This window comes from Acartia tonsa, chromosome 6, assembly GCF_053477335.1.
Source record: "Acartia tonsa isolate MP-2025a chromosome 6, ASM5347733v1, whole genome shotgun sequence".
NCBI classification, from domain to species: domain Eukaryota; kingdom Metazoa; phylum Arthropoda; class Copepoda; order Calanoida; family Acartiidae; genus Acartia; species Acartia tonsa.
Genome location: NC_137265.1, coordinates 47721414 through 47744908, shown reverse-complemented (window position 1 = coordinate 47744908; position 23495 = coordinate 47721414). Strand labels below are relative to the sequence as shown.

General features: G+C 31.0%; 1 protein-coding gene across 1 annotated transcript in view; it reads right to left on the bottom strand.

Annotated features, from left to right (window-relative positions):
- Positions 1-6739: 6739 nt before the first annotated feature.
- LOC145322833 (uncharacterized) overlaps positions 6740-23495 on the bottom strand; it is a 33085-nt gene continuing 16329 nt past the window's right edge. Inside the window, exons 4-10 of the mRNA XM_080165155.1 lie at positions 12116-12284; positions 11082-11142; positions 9239-9304; positions 8259-8386; positions 7910-8017; positions 7534-7647; positions 6740-7171 (exon numbers count right to left, since the gene is read on the bottom strand). Coding sequence (XP_080021281.1) covers positions 6814-7171; positions 7534-7647; positions 7910-8017; positions 8259-8386; positions 9239-9304; positions 11082-11142; positions 12116-12284 — 1004 coding nt within the window. The 3' untranslated portion in view covers positions 6740-6813. The remainder of the gene's footprint in view (positions 7172-7533; positions 7648-7909; positions 8018-8258; positions 8387-9238; positions 9305-11081; positions 11143-12115; positions 12285-23495) is intronic.

Genomic DNA, 23495 nt, shown 5'->3' with positions numbered 1-23495 from the left:
GGCTTGTTTTGTATCATCCAATCACCAATTGGCGGAGCCAATTGGTGATTGGTTGATACAAAACAAGCCCAAATCACAGATGGCGGAAATTTCAGAAGCAGACAATTATAGAAAAAATAATGATTTCGTCTGCTACGAAAAAATAAATATAAATGGTGTTAGATCACATTAGTTTAATTATTAAATCTGCTTAGAGTTAAACATTAAAAAAGGGCCACATAGAAAAAACAAAAATAACGGGATTATTTTTTTGGAAAGAAGGTAGCTACGAATTTTCATTTGGTAGTTTATAAATTAGATGTTGTATTTTGAATTTTAAAAATTTATTACGGAATTGATACAACACCTTTACCCTAATTTATGTACAATACAACACAGTACAGATATATCATTACATTATATCTAGTATAGTATCCAAAGAACTTGATAGAATGTTACCCAAGTGCATATTTATTTATTTATTTTGAATTTTAATTAGCAATGAAATTTTCAAATAAAATTTTTACTCATTAATAAAAATGCAAATAATACAAACTAAAATCTGTCTGAGGGAAACCCAACGATAGCTTTCTGACAGTTCAAATTACCAAAGTAAAAGATAAAAAATTTTGGGAGAGAAAAAACTTCATTTTAACAAAAGCCATTAATATATAGGTTTATAAAAAGTTATGTTTTTTACTTTAAACTAGCTACCTGAATTTGATTCTATACTTTATCTACACACACACACACAGCTTTTTAAAAGCGAAGCTTTTCTATAATTAGGGTCGGTCCGTCCGTCCGTCCGTACGTCCGTCCGTCCGTCCGTACGTCCGTCCGTCCGAGATAGATAGCTTTTATTCGTTAATTTAGGCATGTTAAATTGTCCTATCGATTTCAAACTTTGCATGATGATTCCTGTAGTAGTTGGGTACAATTTAGAAAGCGTAGCAACTCTATAATCATTACCAGAATGTCCGTACGTCCATTTTAAACATGTTGATTTTCCTACTTTTTTAACAACAAATTTTCAAGTGTTTTAATTATCCGTTTGATCTGATTTTTGGTATATTGATTCCTGGGACAACAAAGAACAATATTATAAGCGAAGCAACTCTATAATCAAGTCCAAAAATGTAAGTATGTCCATAAACATTATCCTGTTTTTAAGCAGTTTTTCAACAAATTTACCTACAATTTTGATTCGACATTTATACATTTATGTTCCGATTTTTCAGTTCAGATACTATACAAGTGTTAATGTCCGTTTGTCCTACCGTTTCAGTGCTTCGCTTTTATGGATGTTGTCATCCTTGTTCATTAGCATTTTATACGAACCACTGTGCTATCCCAAAACTGGTTTATTAGGCTAGAAATAGGCCTAGGCTTGAAATAGGCCTGAAATAATATTTTCCTACGTTTCCCATCCCTTATCCCTGATGTCTTCCAAGATTGTAATTTAAAATGTCTTCCAAAAATGTAATTTAAAGTGATGTAAAAAAAAACCAAGTCTTCCAATTAAGAAAATGTTTTAATATTCACTTCATGTTGTTTAGATTTTAGAATATATCAAATGTTATGTTAAATTCAAGTTGTAAAACTTAATTTTATTGTTAACTAACTAAAGATGAAATCTATGAATAAACAGGCTTACTTTTTAAATAAAAGAGTATGCCTTTCTTATTATGCCTAACGAATTGTATTTTTGTCAATTTATGTTAAAATGTTTTAGCCTTAATTAATTCTTAGTTAATTTACCCTTTAATATGTAGATGTTTCAATGTTAAACATGTTATTTGACTGAGAAAAAACATTTGATTTGAAGAACTTTTTTCTTTTACAAAACTGATCAGATTAATTAGGTTATCTACTCATTCCATAGTAATTAGGCAGCAAATGAGCCTTTAGAATCTGTAGCTGTATATTTTGACCAAACCAATTTGCAGAACAGCCTAATCGCTACGAGTAGTTGGAAATAAATGGCTTCGAAACCGATTAATATCCACTTGATTGGAATCAGTTCTTAGCCATACTAAAATATCAAGTAAAGCATCGTATAAAAGACTGTTTTCCACGAATATTAAAATATAAATCATAAATTAACACAAGTTTTGTTAGCCCGGGCCTTTGACCCCTCGGGTCTAACAAAACTGGTTTTAATCTTATAATTTTTCGTGGAAAGTTGTCTATAATACGATGCAATGAATAACTATTCAAACTAAAGGGTAACAATTGCAATAATAAGTTAAAATTTTAGCAAATGCTTGTAATGCAAACAATGTTTTTTTATACTAATTTTGAAAAAACTGCTTTTTGCAATTTTAGTCATAGATTTCCTTTAAAATTGCTCCTAATATGATTTATTATAACAGAATATGAAGCAGATTTTTATGCCTAATAAAATGACGTCATAAAATACAAATGATCAATGATAGGCCAGTATACTGCAATGTCTACTGGCCTAACATTTGTATTGTATGACGTCAGTTTTTATTAGGCACTATAAGCTGTTTCTGATATTTTATAATAGAAAATCTTTAGTTTTATTTAATATTTCTTAATGTGTTTAGTATAATGATATAAAAATATGTCTTCCAAACAAATAAATAATTTGTGATTCTTTAGTAATTAATATAAATAGTTATAACTCAAGTAAATTTTTACAGTTTAAAAGTATTAAAAAGAATATTCTTGATTTCAAATTTTTGACACTATACACTATGCTCTTATGAACAAATAAAGTTGAAGGTACACTTACACATATAGGGAATATAGATTAATTTTATTCTTATAGTATAGTGCATTAAGTTTGCTTGTTTTTTGCCATATAACTAATGTCTTACATTTTAATAATAACTAGCGCTGATCCCCATCTAGGAGCTGTGCATTTGAAGGGTAGGGAAGAGAAGAAAAAATAGCCTAAAACCATCTGAAAACTTAAATCTATAAGACCACATCTAGACATATTTGAAGCTTCTATAGAAATAGAGAAATCAATATATTCAAAAGTTATCGAATTCTTACGCTACAGACAATAAAACCGTACTACTTAATATAATAGGATATGAGAAAAGATTTACATATATCCTAAGTTAACAATGTTTTCAAGCTTCAATTTTTTGTATTCTAAGAGCATAGTGTGTATCTATAATAATTACCCATTAGATAAACCTATTTTTGACAATTATTTAAACATATCTGTTGAAATTCTAAAGAAACTGTAGGCTTTCTAAAAATATTGTATTGTTTTTATTTATAATTCAATGTTATTTCTGATTTGTTTACTTGAAATAAAATGTTTTGCTTTATAATAATTCTTTAGTAAATTGAATGAGGACCTTTTGGGGCTCGCTGACCCTTTGAGTACAAGTCCTCTCCATGCCACCTTTAACATACTCTGCTTTTTTAATTGCAAGGCAGTCAATTGCCCAGCGTATTAATTAAGTTAACACCCATTAGACAAAGGTAATGGGCCAAGGCATTCCACATGCTCCACTCTTTATGTCGCGCACCTGACATAGCAGCGCCTAGAATGATTTTTGACATAACGAGGTGCCCGGCCGAGCTTCGAACCTATCACCTTCTCGACAACGAGCGGATGTGCTACATGTTAAGCCACAGTCGCGGGTTAAGTAAATAGGATAACCCTAGGAATAACATTTTGAGAGGGATGCATCATGAGGCCTGATTTTTTTTGCGTATATCTTCAGCTAATCTTGATAATGATGTTCTTAATTATGCGGCCAATCGTCCTAAAGACAACCAACTCTTTAATTGTATGACCTTTGCATGCATGGTATTCCTAACTATACGTTTCGCCTTTTGTTAAGTCAAGGCATTTTCCCTTCCACTAAATTAAAAAGTCGCGCAAACGATATAGGAATAAAAAAATTTACATTAGAAGTCTTCCCTTATGACACGGTGTTATGTCGAGAATCAATACAATCATTGGCCTAAACGATACACAAGCAGCAGCGCTATGAATCACGTTACCGTGGCGGATAAAGAATTTCTGGTTAAATCTATTCTTTAGACCATTTACATTTTCAGATCAAGGCATAATACCAGTATAATTTGAACACAAAAATTAAGGAAAACCTTTTATAAATACACGTGGTGAAATTTACTGTTCTTTTTCTATTTAAAACATTGGTTTTTGTTATTGCTGCGCTTATTATGTACTATTGACTATGTCCTTGTTCACTAATTTAAAAAAATAAACTTTTCTTTATATGATTTTTATTGAGAACATAAAAAATATAATGCCCATAAAAAATATGGTACCTTACAATTAAACATAATAATATAAAAATAACTTTATCTCACAATTTTTTATTACAAAAAATGTACAAAATGTCTTTTTTTGGTAACATTATGATAAAAATAAGCGTAACTGCTTTCCACACTCTTTTGATTTTGTAGAATACTTAGAAATACTTAATAACTAAAATAGGGTTGGGCCGGATACTTTTTTGGCCGGATACCAGATACCCGGCTGATCCAGATATCCGGAATCCGTCCAACTCCAGATATCCGTCAAATTACCGGATATCCGGCCGAATAACCTGAATTAAAAATCTGCCGGATATCTACTATCCAGATAGTTCAATTATCCGGTATCCGGCCGGATATTGAAAATGGCCGGATATACGGCCTAACCCTAACTAAAACATACAATTTAACTATAGAAAAATAGTTATGACTATAATACAGTATACAAAAATAATAATTATGGATTTCTATTAATTTACAATGGCACGAGAAATATTATAGACTAGGTCAAAATTAAAACTATCTATGAAAATTTACATGCGTGGTAAAATTTGGTAGAAAAAAGGCTATAGGGCATAAAAAATCTATTGAGTACTATTGGAAGACTATTTAAATAAGTACACTTAAAATATAATATAATAACGAGTATTTTATAATTTTACAAAATAATGGACAGAAAAATAAATGCAAGTAAAGCCCACTTTTCAATGAAAATATAGTTTCATCACCTTAAACTAAAGCTTTTTTGTTGTTCTCTTTTACGGAGATTTGTATCATTTATGCTGGATAAGGGATATAGTACTTGAAAAATACTACTCTATTCCATTCAAAAAAAGACAATTAAATTTGTTTAAAGCATTAATTAAGAATTTTAAACTAAAACAAGTAAAAAAAGTTTTAATAGTCATAATTTTGCATTGCTAAAAAGAGGAGGCAAAAAATTTTTCTTGAGGTGAAACATCCTTACCCCTGGTAGATCCTTGTAAAGAAAATTAAGGAATATATCCTGCTGTGTTTAAATACAACCTCTACAACAAAAGTTCTTTTTTCCCTCCCGTCATAAAAACTGTCTACTTATTTTATACACTTTCTTTAAAAAACTGCTTTTTTTGCTGTTAATTTACAATATTAAGTTTACAAATATCCCTACGTGGGTAAAAAGGTTACAAGTTTTTTTTAGGAAAATCCATGATTTAAAATTTTCAAAATTTCTAGACCAGAGTTGGATTCTAAAAAAAAATTTGAGTCGCTGCATTGCTGCCTCACCAAAATTGTTTTTTTTTGGGTGAAAAATCCTCCAAAATCTCATAAAAATCTACAAAAATCGAATAAAGTTTTTATGATTTAACTTAATTTTTGTAGATTTTTTATGTTATTTTGGAGGATTTTTCACAAAAACAATTTTGGTGAAACATCGATGCAGCGACCCAAAGTTTTTAAAGAATCCACCTCAGTTTTTTTACATCAAAATTACTTTACTGTGTCTTCAAAAATCATTTGTTTTCAGACCAGATTAGGTCAGACTTTGTTAGTATCCTATGAGGTTTACTATCATTAAAAAAAACTAATTAAAATGTTCCGGCTACAATGTCAGATTATTCAAAAAGATCTATTCATATTTTTTTTCAAAATGAGATTGTACTTCTATTGAGATTTAATTTTTTTGGTTTGATTTTGATAAAAAAAATTACATTATTAATAAAACTAGGTATGCAAAAATATTATATTCAATTTCTTTAATACAATTGGTGCAAATGCTTATGAAGAATGGCTACTTAAAAATATTTTTAGCACTATTATTAAAAATATAATATACAGGTTTTAAACTTAAAGCTTTTGTAGCCATGTTATAATATTGTACAAACTAGAGCAAATAATTTATGCCATGGACTTCATTGTTCTTGTTAAACATTTCGCTTTATATTCATACAGAATTTATAAGCTTTATTTCAATTTAAAAATATTTTATAGGAAAAATTTTTGTGGATATTTTACAAGTTTTACAACTAGAAACCTATAGGTAGTAATGGGTTGACAAAAAAAAATACAGAATAACAGCATTTTAGTAGGAAATCTAATTCAGTCCATGGTAAATTGATTTTTACTAAATGAGCACCAGGAAAAATCAGGGTTTAAGGGATGGGACAATGGGTCTGAAATCCTTTATATAGTTATCTAGGACTTTGGGTAATAGTACTAATGCAACTTAATTAAATTAATTGCCCATTGTCCTAACCCTATATCCCTAGTAAAAATATATTAAAAACTAGCTCAATTTTAACTTACGACTTTGCTCTATACACATTCTATAAGAATTAATACATAAAAAAAATATTGCATTTCCGCAACATGCGATATTAATACGTGAAATAATGCAAAACAAATACTAAATAAAAGACAGATATTGCTGTTAAAAAAGAGGTATGATTTAAATGCGAAGGTATTTATATAGACCCGTATATAATATACTTTAAACCTTGTTCGTTACTTTCTTTTTCATGTATGTAGGTATTTTTGTTGTTTCTTCGATGGAAAAAATATGGAAATTTTTTTTGATTATTATTATTGGTATAATTCACCTTGTTGGATTTTCAGTAAACCCATGAGGTTATTCAACATGATTTCATTGGGCAGGCCCTGGCTGTGTTGCTGGTGACCCTGGTTGTTCTGCTGGTGGCCGTATTGGCCGTTCATGGAGGACACCTGGCCCTCCAGGATCCTGTAACCTGGAGCCTGCTGCTGCTGGAACTGGCCATGTGACACAAACCTGGATCTGTTAATGTAATGGTTTTCCGCCGGTGGTGAGGGGGGACTTTGGCTGGAGGACCATTTTGGAGACCACATGTTGCTGGTTGGGGACCACCTGGAGTTGGAAGAGTTGGCCGAGTCCTGGCTGCTACTAGAGCTGTTGTACCGGCTTCTGAAAACAAAATATTGTCTTCAAAATTTAGTTGAATAATAAGATTTATTTGCATAAAATTTTAATATTGAAAAAAGGCCAAAACTGAATTCATTCAGACATGCATACATACAACAAAGTCCATAATCTTTTTTTTTTAAACCTGCCTATTCGTCTTTTTAATCAACTTCAAAATAAAATTAGACTACCCCCCACCCCCCCCCACGCCACCAAAATTTCCTTTGAATTAACCCCCTTACTAGGTTGTTCGCCCCCCTCTCGAAACAAATAAAAGCTTGGACTGCCTTGTATCTTTTAAAAGCGGACGGATATACCCTATATCATGTGATAAAAAAAACTTGGCAGTAAAAAAATTTCAGTACCTGTTGCTATGTCCCTGAGGGATATATCCTGCATTGTTCTCTTGGAAAATATTCCTGCATACCCTGTCCCTGACATCCCAGGACGAGCGAGGGCTCAGACGGTCATCTTGCATTCTAAAAAATATTAATGATAAAATAATGTACGTACAGTGTTTCTTGTTTTCCTTTAAGATCCAAAATTTTTTCATTAATTAAGAGATGCTTTTATATAAATATATGTTTTATTGTTTTATGCTATTTTATTCTTTAATTTTGCCCTTAAATATTGTTTTAGGCTACCACACCCCAACCCCCCCCCCCCCCCCTCCTCCACCAATATAAAACATTAACAACAAATTTTTATAAATAACAGACTGTGCTGCTATAAAATTTTTACCTGTTGTTCCATCCTGACTGCCAGGTATTCTTGACAGATACTGTTGCTGTAAAGCCGGAAGAGGGTCCGAACTTCTGGCCCATAATATTGCCTTGTGGCGTGCTAGCCCTAAAAAATAAAATTAACTTTAGACTGGATTACTTTATATTCAAACTGGAATGGATAAGGTTAGGTTAAGAGGGGAATTGTACATAATACACCTACCCAGGGGAACCATACCATATCGGTTCAGCGGTTAGCGAGATAAAACAGACAATTTTTTAATTAATATTTTTTTTTGATATTCAACACTAATTGGCTCAACTTTTTTTCGATCATGTATCGCTAGTCTAATAAGTAATCTGTCTACCTGAATGGAGCTCCCTGTGGGCTGGACCTGAACATGTTGCCCTCTGGGCTGGATCTGTTGGAGGAGGTGGTTGTGTTGATGCTGGACTGACCGGAGCGTTGCTTCTCCTCTACCATCTGTTTCAAATACTAAACCAACAAAAGTTTAGGTTAGTTAAAGATATTTCTCGTATTCATTCGAATCCGGTGGATAGGAACCGGTTCTCATCCATACGAAAAAACTATGTCTAGCATCGTATTTTATCCAGTTTTTACGAATATAGAAATGTACAATCATAAGATTAAAACTAGTTTTTTTAGCCGGTGACTTCGTCACCTCGGGGCTAAAAAAACTAGTTTTAATCTCATAATTGTACATTCTATATCCGCGGAAAGCCGTTTATAATACGATGCGAGAAATAACTATTCTCGTATTCATTCGAATCCGGTGGATAGGAACCGGTTCTCATCCATACGAAAAAACTATGTCTAGCATCGTATTATATCCAGCTTTCTACGAATATAAAAACTAGTTTTAATCTCATAATTGTACATTCTATATCCGCGGAAAGCCGTTAATAATACGATGCGAGAAATAACTATTATCGCATCTTATGATAAACTGCTTTCCGCGGATTTTTAAGATGAAAAAATAAAAGAAAAACTAAATTTGTTAGCCCCGAGCGGCCGAAGGCCCGTGCAAACAAAACTGGTATTAATAATAAGATTACTATTTTAATATTCGTGTAAAATTGTCTGTAATACGATGCGATACATATTTTTTAGTATGGCTGAGAACCAGTTCTGAACCAGCGGATATTAAGTAGTTTTAGAGCATTATGAAATAGTTGTTTATCGTAATATAAATAGATTTCCGCGGATATAAAAATGTACAATTACAATATTGAAACTTGTTTTAATCTTCATAAACAAAACATTTTGTCTCTTTAACGATTATTCTAAGACTAGTAATATTTTAGGTAAAATATAGTTTTAGCTTACTTTGTTAATTTCTTCTTGTTTCTTGAGTTCTTCCTCATTGTAGGGGCAGTGCCTCACTGTATGGGCCTAAAAAATAAATTATTAATAAAAATTTTGTTGTAAAACTATTAATATTTTAGCCAGGGAACAAAAGGGATAAGACAATATTTAGATCCCCAGACACATTCCTTCTGTAGATTAAATTATTGGTAAAAAAGTTGAGACACTTTGTACCATATAATCAAAATCTGATATAATTGCAAAAATTTTGCTGTTGGCAAGGAACACCACTTGTGTCTCAGGGAGGGGACATTGGGCTGTTTATTACACTAGTCCCCAAAGTTTTATAATAAAATTTCTTATTCGTTGGCTTAACAACTTAGGGGACTTTGATTGGTTGGCTCATTAAGTTGAGTGTCGTAATTTTAATCTACTTAAGGGGTAAATTTGAGTATCATCATTGGGGATGTACATCAATTTTTCGGCCATTGTCTTATCCCTTTATATCCCTGGTGTGTCTCGCTGCATGAGACAAAGTCACACCAACTCAAATTACAACACCCGAATTTTTTAATATTCACATCATAATATTTCCAGTACAGCTTCGTACTGATTAATATCTGCTAGATTAGAACCGGTTTATAGCCATACTGTTTTGAATTACGGGCAATTTTTCACGAATAATAAAAATCATAAAAAAAATTAATTCATGTATGTAAATTACTTAAATAGCAAAGCAAGAAATAACCAACATTTTTTTACCAAGATTCCATTTTTTGGTTAAAAATTTCGGGCTGTGCATAGAAGCGCATATGTAACATAAAACATATTAATAATAGTGACAAGAGTTATAATTTTTCATATGGCTAATTGTTTTTAACCCTGGGTGACCTAATCCCCCCCCCCCCACCCCCTATATTTGTAAAGTCAACACATCCCTCCCCCAATTTTAAAATTTTAAGGTTCTCAAGTGCTAATTAGCCATAATTAATATTAACTCTTGTATATCTAACCCCCACCCCCCATTTTTTTTAGTGGCGAAGCTACTCTATTATTCAAAGTATCCGTCCGTGAGAAATAAAAGTGGGGGAATGTGATTTTCTCGGCTCCTATAAAAGATAGAAGGCTGAAACTTTTTGACAGCATTCCAATCATTAAGGAGCTTAATCAACCATAGAACATCCATGGCGGTCAGACTGCTTTTAATCAGGTTTTAGGCTATTTTTATACTTCTCACATTTTTCCCATGCGCTTACTTAAGGATGTTGTCATCCTTGTTGAAAATATATGTTTTGTTTTATTTAAGTGTTAAATATCGTAACTTTTGTACGTAATTAGCACATTTATTATTATTTTAAAATCATTGATGTTTTTTTCAACCAAAATTTAACACATTAATGCAATGTAATCGGCGCTATTATAAAATAATTAGCACTTATATTTGATGTGTTTTTATAATATAATCTTTATAATAAATAAACCGGGATATTTTATCTAGAGAAAAACTAAGTTGCCATCATATTTTCCATCAGTTATATTACAGTTTGAATCATTTGTTATGGCATGGCCAATACATTAGTGTCACTAATAACATTTCCAGTATGGCTTCGAAACCGATTAATATTCGCTGGATTATAACCTGTTCTCAGCCATAACAAAAAATTATGTATATCATCGTATTACACACAATTTTCCACGAATATTAAAATTATTACTAGCTTTGTTAGCCCGGGCCTTCTGTATATTCGCGGAAGCTGTCTATAATACGATTTGATACATAACTTTTCTTACAGTTGAAATCATTTAAAACACACAAACTGAAACATTATTCTGCACTGAATACTCTAAACAAAAATAAGATTACCTTTTTCCCAGTGTTGTGACAGATTGGACACTTGTAGTTGTACAAACTTGGACAGTAGACACTGAAAAAAGCCATTATTAAATTTATTTAAAAATCTTTAATCCTATAAGGTTTTTCTTGTCTGTCCGTTAATATCTCGCCAATGACAAACCGCTTGGGTTTGCCTTTCAAATAATCTTCACATTTTAGTATCTAGAAAGTCCTTAGATGGTTTTAGGCTCTTTTAGATTCTAGGAGCGTAGCCGCTAGTATAAAATAAGATGCTTATATGTTGGAATATTAAAAAATTAGGAGAAAGGAAACATAATTAAAGTAAAATTCAAATTAGCCTTTTTTCTTCGTTGAACAGGTTGAAGACGGGAAAATTTATGCCAAAAAAATCTACATGCCAAAAAAATCTACAAACATATTGACCATATGGGGGAAATCTTACACACACACATTATGTGTGTATGTGTGTGTGTGTGTGTGTGTGTGTGTGTGTGTGTGTGTGTGTACCACTTAAAATTGTAGGGAGTCAAATAAGCGTAAAGAGCAGTAAAAAAACGGCCTAAAAAAGGGGAAAATAAAAATGTTAATTTTCAAAATTTAAGTCACTTTGCCCCGTGGCTACAAGTCACGGCGTCTTTTTTTTGAATGCTTATACATACGTAGAGAAATTTATAAAAAGGATATTTTCTCTATAAAAATACGTTATGGCTTCGCCTTTACCTTACAAATAGAAAACAAAGTTTTTCTGAAAATCTAATCATATTTGAAGATTTAATTTAGTAAGTTAGACAGAAAAAGCCCTAAAGAAAGTAATGCAATACCCATAATAGAACTTTTTCTCAAGTTCTCATAAAATACTCATACTCATATCTAAAGCAAGAATCTCAAGGGATAAGACAATGGACGTTAAACACACCCAAAATAAAAGCCTAAAAGAAGGAGAAACTGAGTTTATGAAATTTTGGAGACCAGTATAAATTACATTCCTAGATAAGTTCCCTCTAATTAATTCTGATGGAATAATGTTATAAATAATAACTTACTCATTATTAACATCCTTCAGTATATGGCTACGCCATATTTCTTCTGGTTCTCCGTTGTTCTTGCAGAATCCGCAGTAGTCGTTGAGTGGCTTGTTCTTCTTTCTCTTCAGGTTCATCTGGGGTGGCAGGTTCGGAAATCTGGAGCTCGGTCGGATGGATTGATCAAAATCTGAAAAAAATATTTTGTTAGAATCTATAAAGTAGTAAGGTTCTTTGCCCCTCCCCCCCTTTAATCCTTTGCACATTTAAGGGATGAGGGATGGTTTTACGCTAGTTTGCCCCACATAAAGAGCCCCTAGATGATAAAAGTGAGAAATTCTATTTTAAGACAATCTCATCCATATTTTCCGAAGATTTAACTTTTTTATTAATTGAAAAGTTCATGCAAAATAGTTTACTTCAAGTGCTCTTTCTTTTATAGAATAACAAAAAAAGATTTGTTGGTTGTACTTTTACAGGCATAAAACACCCCCGAAAAATAAAAAGAACAGAAATAGAATCCAGGCATCATAAGGGATGAGAGAATGGCCGATCAATCGATGTACATCCCCAATGATGATAAACAAAATAACTCTTCTTGTAGAAACGTTAGGATACTCAACTTATGAACCAACCAATCAAAATTATCTAAAAACACCATAGTTGTTAAGCCATCGAATATGAAAACATTATAAAACTTTGGGGACTAGTGTAATAAACAGCCCAATGTCCCCTCCCTCCCTGCAATGAATCACATAGTTTGACAAGATTTAGGTTAGGCCAATTCTTTATTGTCGGCGTGGCCAAGCTTTTTTTTTTGTCAAAGTTGCTTCACAGTAAATTTGATTTTATTGTGCCTTTTCATACACTAAATTGCTTTACTGATAGCTGCCCCAATACTCCTGGGCTTAAAAAATACTTTAAAATGCTTTTTTTAGACAAAATTTTCTTTTTTTACAAGCAATTTTACTCATTTGAATATTATAAGAATTAATAAGAGTGTTAGTTTAAATGTTTTTATGACAAGAATTATTAGTTAAAAATTGTAAAACAATAAAATAATTATAATAATAGATTTAAATCTTGTAGGTATATTACACAGGTTACTTTGAAATATTATATCTACACACACACACACTCACACACACACACACACACACACACACACACACACACAGATATTGTCTATTCATTAATCTTAACTTGGGTGTTCTTAAATTTAATGAAATTAAGGTTTTACTTGTACTACATTCCATATTTATATTAGCGACAAGTTAAAAACATGGATATATTAATTGAAAAAACATTATTTTGCCATTCTAAATTAATTGTACATCTCGGGATGGTTGGTTTGTGGCTACTTTACTGCCCCCCCCCCCACACCATAGACGTAAGGGGCAAGTCTTTAGTTTATAGAAAACTATATTGACTGAAATGATGATTTTTCTTCAGTTGAAATATCCCCTCCTTAAAATTCATATGTTTGAAAATTCATAGATTTATTATTTCCGCCTTTTATGAAAATTTGAATTTACAGATTTCAACATCGAAATTTTAGTCAAATTGCTTTTGTTAAATAAATTTATGCTTTATATGGCAAATCTGTCGAAAATTCTATGGCCTTTTAGTAGCGCAGATACTCTTAAATGTTCAAATACATCAGACAACCTATGTTAATATCTTGATATTGCTGTGCTACTTATGGACAAATTTATCCATGTTAAACTCTTTAATTTAATGTTTTATCTAAAATATCTTTAGGCTAATAAAAGAACTAATCGTGATTTATTTTAGATAGAAACATCTCAAAAAACTGACAATTTAATAATTTTTACAAAAACAACTCTAACTGTTTTTAGAAATAAGAACAAAAATCATGAAATGATAAAAAACTTAATGTTTTCCCTTTAAATCAATGAGGTTGTGAGTGTGTATGTTATTTTATTTTTCTTTAGGGTATTTTGATAACTTAATGTTTAAAAACACTAAAATAAAATGATAGGGTAGGTTGGGGCATTTTTCAGAATGAAATTAATTTTAAATCTGTACGGCTTTTCTATTATGATAATGTGTTTTCTAGTAAATTTGAAACTTTAAACCGTTTTATATTTACAATTCATTTAAGTTATTAGTTACATGATTGGTGATTCATATGACTATCAGACACGCATAACATCAATATATAGCACATAAAGTAATCATTTCTGCAACAAATATAATCAAAAACTTAAGAATTAAAAGAATGATTTTTAACTCCCCAATCTACCCGTCCCAGTGCATACTTTTTAGGTCTGGCAGTCAAAACAATAATTTCTAATCAATATCTTATGAAAACAATCATTTTTAAACCTTTTCTTTTCTCCTCATATAGGGGAGATTTAAACATCATTAATATCTGTATTTTATATTAGATTTTTGAATTAGAAATTCGTTGATTTTTTAAAAGACTTTACAATTTGAAAATTATGGTATTATGTTTCATGTGAAAAACTGGAACGCTTAACTTTTCTGCGGATAAAAATATAAATGTGTTGAAGACAAATATTGTTTAATACATTGAACCCTAGAAATGTAGGTTAAGTTTAGGGCAAATAGATATTTTCTTCAGATAAAATATCCCTCCCTTTAAATTGCTCATTTTGTAAGTTTGAGGAAACCTTATCCAATAAATCTGTCCGTCTCAATACAAAACAGTTTCTGTCAAAGCCAAATCTTTTATGGTGTCCTATCAAGTCCGCTAAACTGTCCTTAATTGATAGTTTATCTATAACACCGCTACATCCTAAAAAATATACGAAAGCAAATATATTGGGTTAGTTAGCGATGTTGTTTTTGAAGTAGTTTTATAAAATTCCAGTTGCGATACCTTTTTTATAAATTAATTAGTGATTTTGGTGGCCGTGATTTAACACTAAATCTTTCATTCACTCGATGTCACGAATAGAGGACAAGTAAAATACGTGTAAACTTTTCCACCATTCAAAATTATAGGAAATTTAGGACAAGAAATTATGTATTTACAGTAAACGAAAAAAGTTCAGTATTCAAGGAAAAGTGTCATTTAATATAGGCAAAATAGATTTTCTAATGGTACCACATTCCTTTCCCTGGCAACACACACACACACATGCACACCCATATTGTGTGTATCTAAAGCTTTTCCTACTGTTATAAGTAGTCGGTACTTTTATATCTAGGTTTCCTTGTCATTCGATATTTTAGAACATTTTCAAACAACCAAATAAAATCTTACAAAACCCTTCCTATCTATAACACAAAGTAGCTTGATGTTTGTCCGTCCGTCCGTCTAAAGCTTAAGATCTCGGTAACCACTGAACCGATCGGATTCTACTCTTCAGGGAATATACCTACTGGTCCTGTGGTGGTTTTAGGCTAATTTCTTGGGGGTGGGACACCCCCAACCCCCCCAAAAATAACCCCCCCCCCATTTTTTTTATTGCAGAAGATTTCCTTGGTCCTTTTTTGCAGGAGATTTCCTTGGTCCTTTTACGAATTTTATCTTAATTTTTTTATCACCTCTTGGGGCAAAACCCCTAGATGCTAGGGGCGAAGCCGCTAGTCTATTATAAAAGGATATAAGATTTTTGGGAAAGCTTCAAGAAAATAACTTTAATAGTTTGGGACTAAATAAGTAATTCATTGTAAGAAATATACTAAATATTATTTCTATAAAGACAACTAAAATTTTGAAAATCTAAAACTTTTTTGTGTAAAATTTATTGAATAGTGCTGATTAATAAGCAAATGTTTTGTCTACCTTTCCTTCAAAATAGTAAACATACCTGCCTTAAATAACCCCAGTTAAGAAGTTGTGCTGTTATTGTATCAACGTAAGGTCATTTGTATTATGCAATGATGGTTTAACATGCCGACATAAATGTCAAAAACTATAAATATAATGAGTCATTTTTTTATTACATTGTAATTTTGTCGATAAAAAGCAACAAATCCATGTCAACATAAAGTATAACAGGGAATATTACTGCTACATTAGCAAAAAAGGTTCAAGATTTTTGCAATTTAAATGTTTACCTTTTTCGCCACCCTTTTGTTTATTCTAATATGAAAAAAGCTAAGTAAAAATGAAATGATTCTGAGATCTTTTGCGAAAAAAGATTCTCAAGTCAAAAAAAAGCCCATTTTGTTTAGATGTAATTACAATGTTTTTCTGGCCCTTTTTTAAGGTGGTCAAAATTTTATAGAAAAATATTTTTTTTCTTCAAAGATTGCAAATATACTTTTATGCAAGATTACTGAAAACTTACCTTCAAATGACTTTAATTACTGAAGGGACACGTACAGACTGTATTTTCCTATAAAGTAGCTACGCTCCCGAAAATTACGGTCCACCCTAAAGGACCTTTTTTAGAATGTTTACTGTTTAATAGGAGTTACTCGCTCACCAATTAGAAGCTGGTAAATTAGATGTTTTGCTGGGAAATGTGAAAAACATTTTTTACTCCATTTTTTGTAAACAATGGATAATAGGTGGGAAAACATAAGAGTAAGGTATAAAGGAACTGGGAGGGTTTTAGGCTATTTAATACCTTCTCCTTTATATACCTCCGATACAGAACTCCTAGATGCAACGGTGCAGCCGCTAGTTTTATTAAATTTGAACTTATCGCAAAATCTTGCGACAATAAGTTATATTTTAATTCCAAACAGAAAGAGAATAATGTCCTAAGAAAAGTATGTTAATGTGTTCTTATAACCCTGTTAAATCAAGTAGAGGAATGTTGACATTTTATTCATATTGCATATTATATAATACTGACTGACGGTCGATCAATTGTCAATTTACCAAATCAACTGTATTTCTTTGGAGAGAGAGGGGACAATGGGATGTTTATTACACTAGTCCCAAAAGATGTATAGTAGACTTAACAACTTTGGGGACATCGAATTTTAATTCGTAGGATAATAAAGTTGAGTATCCAAACGTTTCAGCCACTAACTTTACAGAAGGTGTAATTTTGTGTATCATCACTGGGAATACACATCAATATATCGTCCATTGTCTTGTCCCTTCATATGAATAATTTCTTTGTTAATTATATCAATCATATTGCCCTCCGATTAAAAGTATGTTGATATAATTACAGCACACAGTCTAACAAGGATGTGGGGGAAAGGAAAGCTATTAAAGTAATAATTGGCAGTATTTGTGTTTAGGTTGAAAAAATAATTATTTTTGGCCTAATTTTTTTCTACGCAACGAACATATTTTGTTGATGGAAGGGTCGGGTTAGGATTCTCCAAAAATCCGCAAATTCTTTTTTTTTTCATTTCTAAAAAAAAAGTTTTTAGCCATATGGATTCTTTATCAAGCTACTAATCAGTTTATCATAATTTAATGCTTATTTCACCAAAAATGACAATGTTTAAAAAAAACATAAAACAAAATTTAATGAATAAGGCCTTACAGAAGAAAATTATCCTAATTTAGAGTCCCCCCCCCCCCACCACCTTGGTCAAAATGATTGACATTTTTTTCCGCCAGTGGAATTAGAAAGGAATTTTTCTAAACGCAAAATGACGACAACAATTTCTCTTGATTATTTAATTTCTTAACCTAATTCTTTTAATTATACATCTCATAATTGCTTTAATTGTTTACAACCGAACGACCTTTCAAAAAAAAAAAAATTTAAAATTGAATTTTCGTAAAAAAATTCTAAGGATGTCAAACGATTTAATTTCTCAAAACTTCCTCTTATCTTTCCTAACGCCTTTTGACAACCGATAAATTCCTTTACAGATCATTTGACCCCTTATCCACCCCCCCCCCCCCCCCGAGAAATATTTAGATAAACATGTATACCATGAAACCTGATACATCTGTGAATCAAGTACAAAATCTTGTGAAAAAAATTCTAAAAAAGAAAATGTTTTTTAAGTAAGTAGCCCAGATCCCGGCTTAAAAAATGTTGAGTCCATTTTTAAGGATTTGTTGATTGAGAGAATGGAATAAAAAAAAGACACTTGACACCTTTTGTGAAAAATTGGAGAAAAATAGTCTTACATGGGTAAAAAAAAAAGGATATAGGCATTGTAGGGATTATCTACTAAAGAAAATTTGGTGTCTGCTAGTTTTTAGCAGGGATCTTAAGGGATAAGGCAATGGCCGATAAATTGATGTACATCCCCAATGATCATGAACAAAATTATCACTTTAGTAGATTAGAATTAGTGGTTAAAACGTTTGAACACTTAGTCAATGAAACGTTATTATAAAACTTTGGGGACTAGTGTAATAAACAACCCATTTTTCCATCTAAGTTTTTAGCCACTCAGAAAAAAAAACAGATTAGATAAAAGCATATATGATATGTATTTTGGATGACAAAGACTTCTCCTTAAAAATTATAAGTCATTTTACTGCGGCTGTAATGATAAACAATTAAAAGGCATGTGTTGGGTACTTGATTGTATGTATTCTGGTTGGTAATTTGGCTCATTTTATGCCCCAACTATTTTATTTTACCCCTATTGCCAATAGCAAACCTGCTCTATGATAAAATCGACTATTATAAATAATATCTTTTGTGTCTCATAATTTCAAAATATCTACTGCCTCTAAGTGTTAGAATAAAGAAAATTAAATAAGTTTGTTTTTAAGCTACTATTAAATAATTTCACCCTTGTTTTTTTCCCTAAACTAAAAAAAGGCGCAATAGGGCATTTTATGATTGTAAACGATAGAGATAAAGTGCCTAAAAATAGTGGGGCTTATGTGACAGAAAGGAGGAGATATGGAAAAAGAGAGAGAAGGAGAAAAAGAAGATAGATTGAGAAAGAGACAAAAAAGTGTGTATGCACCAGGTGGCCAATGGAAAAGCTGGTGCACAAGTGTTTATGTGTGCTTATTATCTCTACTTGCTGGCCAGGCAGCCACGCGCCTGCCCAAGTAGCCTTTCTAAACCCAGGGAGAGAGGGGACATTAGAGATTTTATTACACTAGTTTACAAATTTTTAAATTAAAGTTTTCTTATTCGTTGGCTTAACAACTTTGGGGACTTTAATTGGTTGAGTTCCAAACGTTACTAATTGTATCTACAGAAAGGGTAATTTTGTGTGTCATTATTAAGATGAACATTATTTTATCGGCCATGATCTTATCCCTTCAGTTCCCTGTTAGAAACCCCTTTTTCACAATTTTATATAATGCGTCACAATTAACCTATAATTGCGTCGGCAGTGGTATGGTACCTTAAAATTTCATGTTGTTTTGTTAGCTTAAAATACAATGATTATTTTTGTATTAAATTATATTACAAAATATAAACAGTATATTGAAATTTAAATGTGAAACAGACTTGTAGAAACAAGTTTCTACATAATATTAAAAGAATCTTCATTAGAAAATGCGTCAATAATTTTGAAACGTGTACTGGGAATCGCAAAAATGGCAAAATTCATAATTATACAGTAGCTGCGCTACTAAAAAATGAATAAAATATTGAAACAAGGGGTTGATATATGCTTGATATTATGCAGGGCTCGGCAGCTGCGCGTCAGCCACCTATAAGACCCAGGGAAATCAACAATTTTAAAAACTCAACTGGAAGTCTAAACTTACCTATATATGGCAATCCATTTTTTTTAATGTCCAAGTATCAAAACAAGTTTAAATTTAAGGCTTTGTTGCGGCTGACGCGCCCTGATATCATGGTATAATGTTATATTACGGTGTAGGTAAAGAAATTGATTATCTGAACTCAGTAAGTTAACATTCAACACACAGAACACACTGGCTAAACTTTTTCAAGGATTTGTTTAGAATGGGATAAAACCTGGGGCGATATGAGACTCGAAAACATCTAGTTTGTCTTCATTATTTCAAATATCTATTAAAAAATTCGTCTTATTTTTAACTTGCAGAAAGATTGAGGGCAATTTCTAAACTAAAATACATCAAAAAGCCCAAAAAATGATGACCATTTTTTCAACCTGTTTGTAAAGTGTCCTTTTTTGATCCTGATTAATAGGTATCATACGGCTTGATTAATTTTATACCTAAGGACAGATTCATTAAATTGTTTCAAATTTTCTCCCATAAAAAATACTTCGGCTTTTGCATTAAAATTTGATGATAATCTTTCTTAGAATCTAAACTCATCCAAAATCAAAACTTGTTAGATGTATTGTTTACGTTTAAGCTTGTGTTTATGTATTTAAAATCTACATAACGGCTGATATTATTTAACAAAAGACATGCGTAGAATTCGGCCTTTTCTAGCATACCTAACTAAAGAAGCAAAATTTATCAAAAAATTCTTTAATTTAAACTTGAGATTTTCCCATAAAAAATGTAAAAGGATTAATTTTTATAATATTCATTTAAATTAATTATTAGATTATATAATGTTTATTAAAATCTTTTGTTTTTATAAGGTGGGAATTTTTTTGTTTTCTAATCCTTAAATTGAAAATATAAATATTCTATAATAAAAATTTGTTATTCCCCCCTACCCCCACTTTAATGTCAACGCGTAAGGCCTCTTTATAATTCCCTTATAAAAACATCAACACCCCCTTTTGTTTTAAACCCCCCAAATTTCTCCATGGGGGATGGTGGGGGCCCATGTGAAATTACGGATTATTTTTGTGCTTTGTTCTTTCCCACAATTTCTTGTGTTTCAATTTAGCGCATTTACATTGAGTAAGCATAAAGTACGGCGAAAAAAAAACCTATTGATTATAGACAAAAGTATCCCTTCTGTAGATAACAATTAGTGGTTGAAACGTTAAGACACTCAACTTAATAAATCAACCAATTAGTATTCAGTAAAAGTCCCCAATCGAATAAGAAAATGTTATTGTAAAACTTTGGGGACCAGTGTAATAATATGCCTATTGTCCCCTCTCTCTCTCTGATGTTGATTACAATATTTTTTTGGGGGGAAAATTAAATATGAAGTAACTGAAATTTTATAGAAAATCTACAACATATTTAATGTATGGACATGCATAAATCCCGCCCTATTTATATAGTTTATTCCTTAGTGCCGCCTATTATGATAATATAATGTATATTACTGTATAACACCTCGATACTACTCAAAATACTTTTTTATATTTAGAGGATTAAGTGCTGTGAAAATCCATGAAAAACTATTATAAGAAGTGCAACTACTCTATACGTCCGTCTGTCGGTATGCCACTTTTTCTAGCTATTAATAAAATAACTTTATTTATAAAGTACATCACTCTCCATATTTCGTTTAGCTTTAACCCTAATATTAACTTTATTTACTAAACATATCATAAGGTAAATCTGCGCTACTTAATTGTCATAATTGTTCTTGTTATCAATGATATACAAGTTTATAAAAAAAAACTTAATCTTTATTGAGGGGTTATAGATAAGGAGGGTGGGATCTTTTTATTATTTTAATTAACAATGCCTGTTAAAACAATAATAATTTGAGTAAATAAAGTAAATGATTTTTTTTTATAAATTTCTATATTGTATAAATTTCTTTGTTGATAACGATCGTTCAGAGAAAACAATACTTTAACAAAGAAGGTACTTTTAAATACAACGGACGACACGAAATTTAGAGTAGCTTTGCTTTGGAATAGAAAAAAAGGCCAACGCTTTATTTAGGTTTTAGGGAAGACTTAAGCATTTGTTGAGTTACGTTTTACGGATGAATTTGTAATTTTCTAAAGAATTTCGTTTATTCCATTTCAACAAATATAGAAACAAATGGAGATTCCGCCTAAATTAACACTTGTTGAACTTGGAGGTATTTTGTTGATGAACATAAGACGTCTACATACATATTTGTATGTAAAAATGTGCTGTTATTTACGTTAAATTGCAGCAACCTATATTAACTATGTAACGCTATTTCAATAATAAATAATTAATAGCCTTATGTTGATATTATTACAGCAGCAATTTTAAAAAGAAATAAAATCATTTTAATTTACTTGATCCAATTTAAAACCTAAATATTTAAAGAGTTAAACTGGGAGAAAATCAATTAATATTTAAATTATAAATATATAAATAGGCGCATTTTTTCTTTGGCTAATTTGTGTGTAAAATTTGGGTTTAACATATTTGCTTGGAATTAGATGGTTTTACTACAATACCAGGAGCAACTCCCTCCCCTCACGACTATTAACCCCCTCATCTAATGCCCCTAATGCACAGGGGTGACAGGATTTTATACTTTGAAAAAGAACAATATTCTGCAATACAAAAATAATAGAAATAAAGAAGTTGTCATAAAATGAAAAAAAAATTTTGTGTTTTGCTGGTCTGTACTATATTATAAAGAATAAAGAGCTATGTACTTTGTAAATATAAGACAAGACTAACAAATCCCTGACACCCCTGACAAATCCCTTTTAATCTAGTTGGAAGAATACCAAGTATATAGGTACAGAGTATTTAGGACCCTTTTATAAGATTTTTATCTTCTTTTTTACAAACTTAATACAAAGAATTTCCCCTGAAGGAAATAATAAGATTTATTCATAAAACAAGGCTTAATAAAATACATTTTAGGTTTTTTTTCTCCTAAAAAAGGCAACGAAGACCACCAAGATGTTCTTTTTAGTTTGCCAATGTTTTACAATATCTAAATAAAAGTGGATTGACACTAATAAATAGATACAAATCACAGAAAAAAATAGAAAATTAGTCATGATAAAAAAATTTATTGAAAATATTTAACAGAAAAAATGAAAATTAAGAAAAGTTTCATAAAAATACATTTGTTATTAATATAATTTTTATTTTGTGTATATTCTAAATAATTTTTCTATGGTTTAGGCATAATGGCATGTAAGAAGCAGCCACTCATTTAAAACAGTTTGATCATTATCTAGAAAACAGGCCATTGTAAAAAAGGTCCCCTTAAGTTTTGGATAAAGACTTGTTCATAATGAATTTTGTCGCAGTTTATTTTAATTAATGCTTAAGACAAAGTTGTAAAACCTTAGATATTTTTCTGCTATTGATATTAGTTTTTGACTGGCAAAAAGGAATGAGGCAAAATAATTATTCTTGAAATAAACTATCCTTCCCTGAGACACAAAGACAAGTAAACTAATGAACACGGGACACCTATAAAGTTGTAACAATCCAACTATCTATATGTCCATCTATCTATCTAATTGTCCATCCATCTATCTACTAGTTTATCTATCTATCTATTTGTCTATCTATCTATCTATCCATTTATCTATCTATCTATGTCACCAAGTTTGCGTTATCTTTAACTTGTAAAGATTGATCTTGATTTTTAGTTTTCCAACCTGTTCAAAACTTCATCCTACATACAAAAGGTAATTCAAAGGGACACTCATGCAGCTAATATTTATTTGTCTCAATTAATCCAGGATCTTAAGGGATAAGACA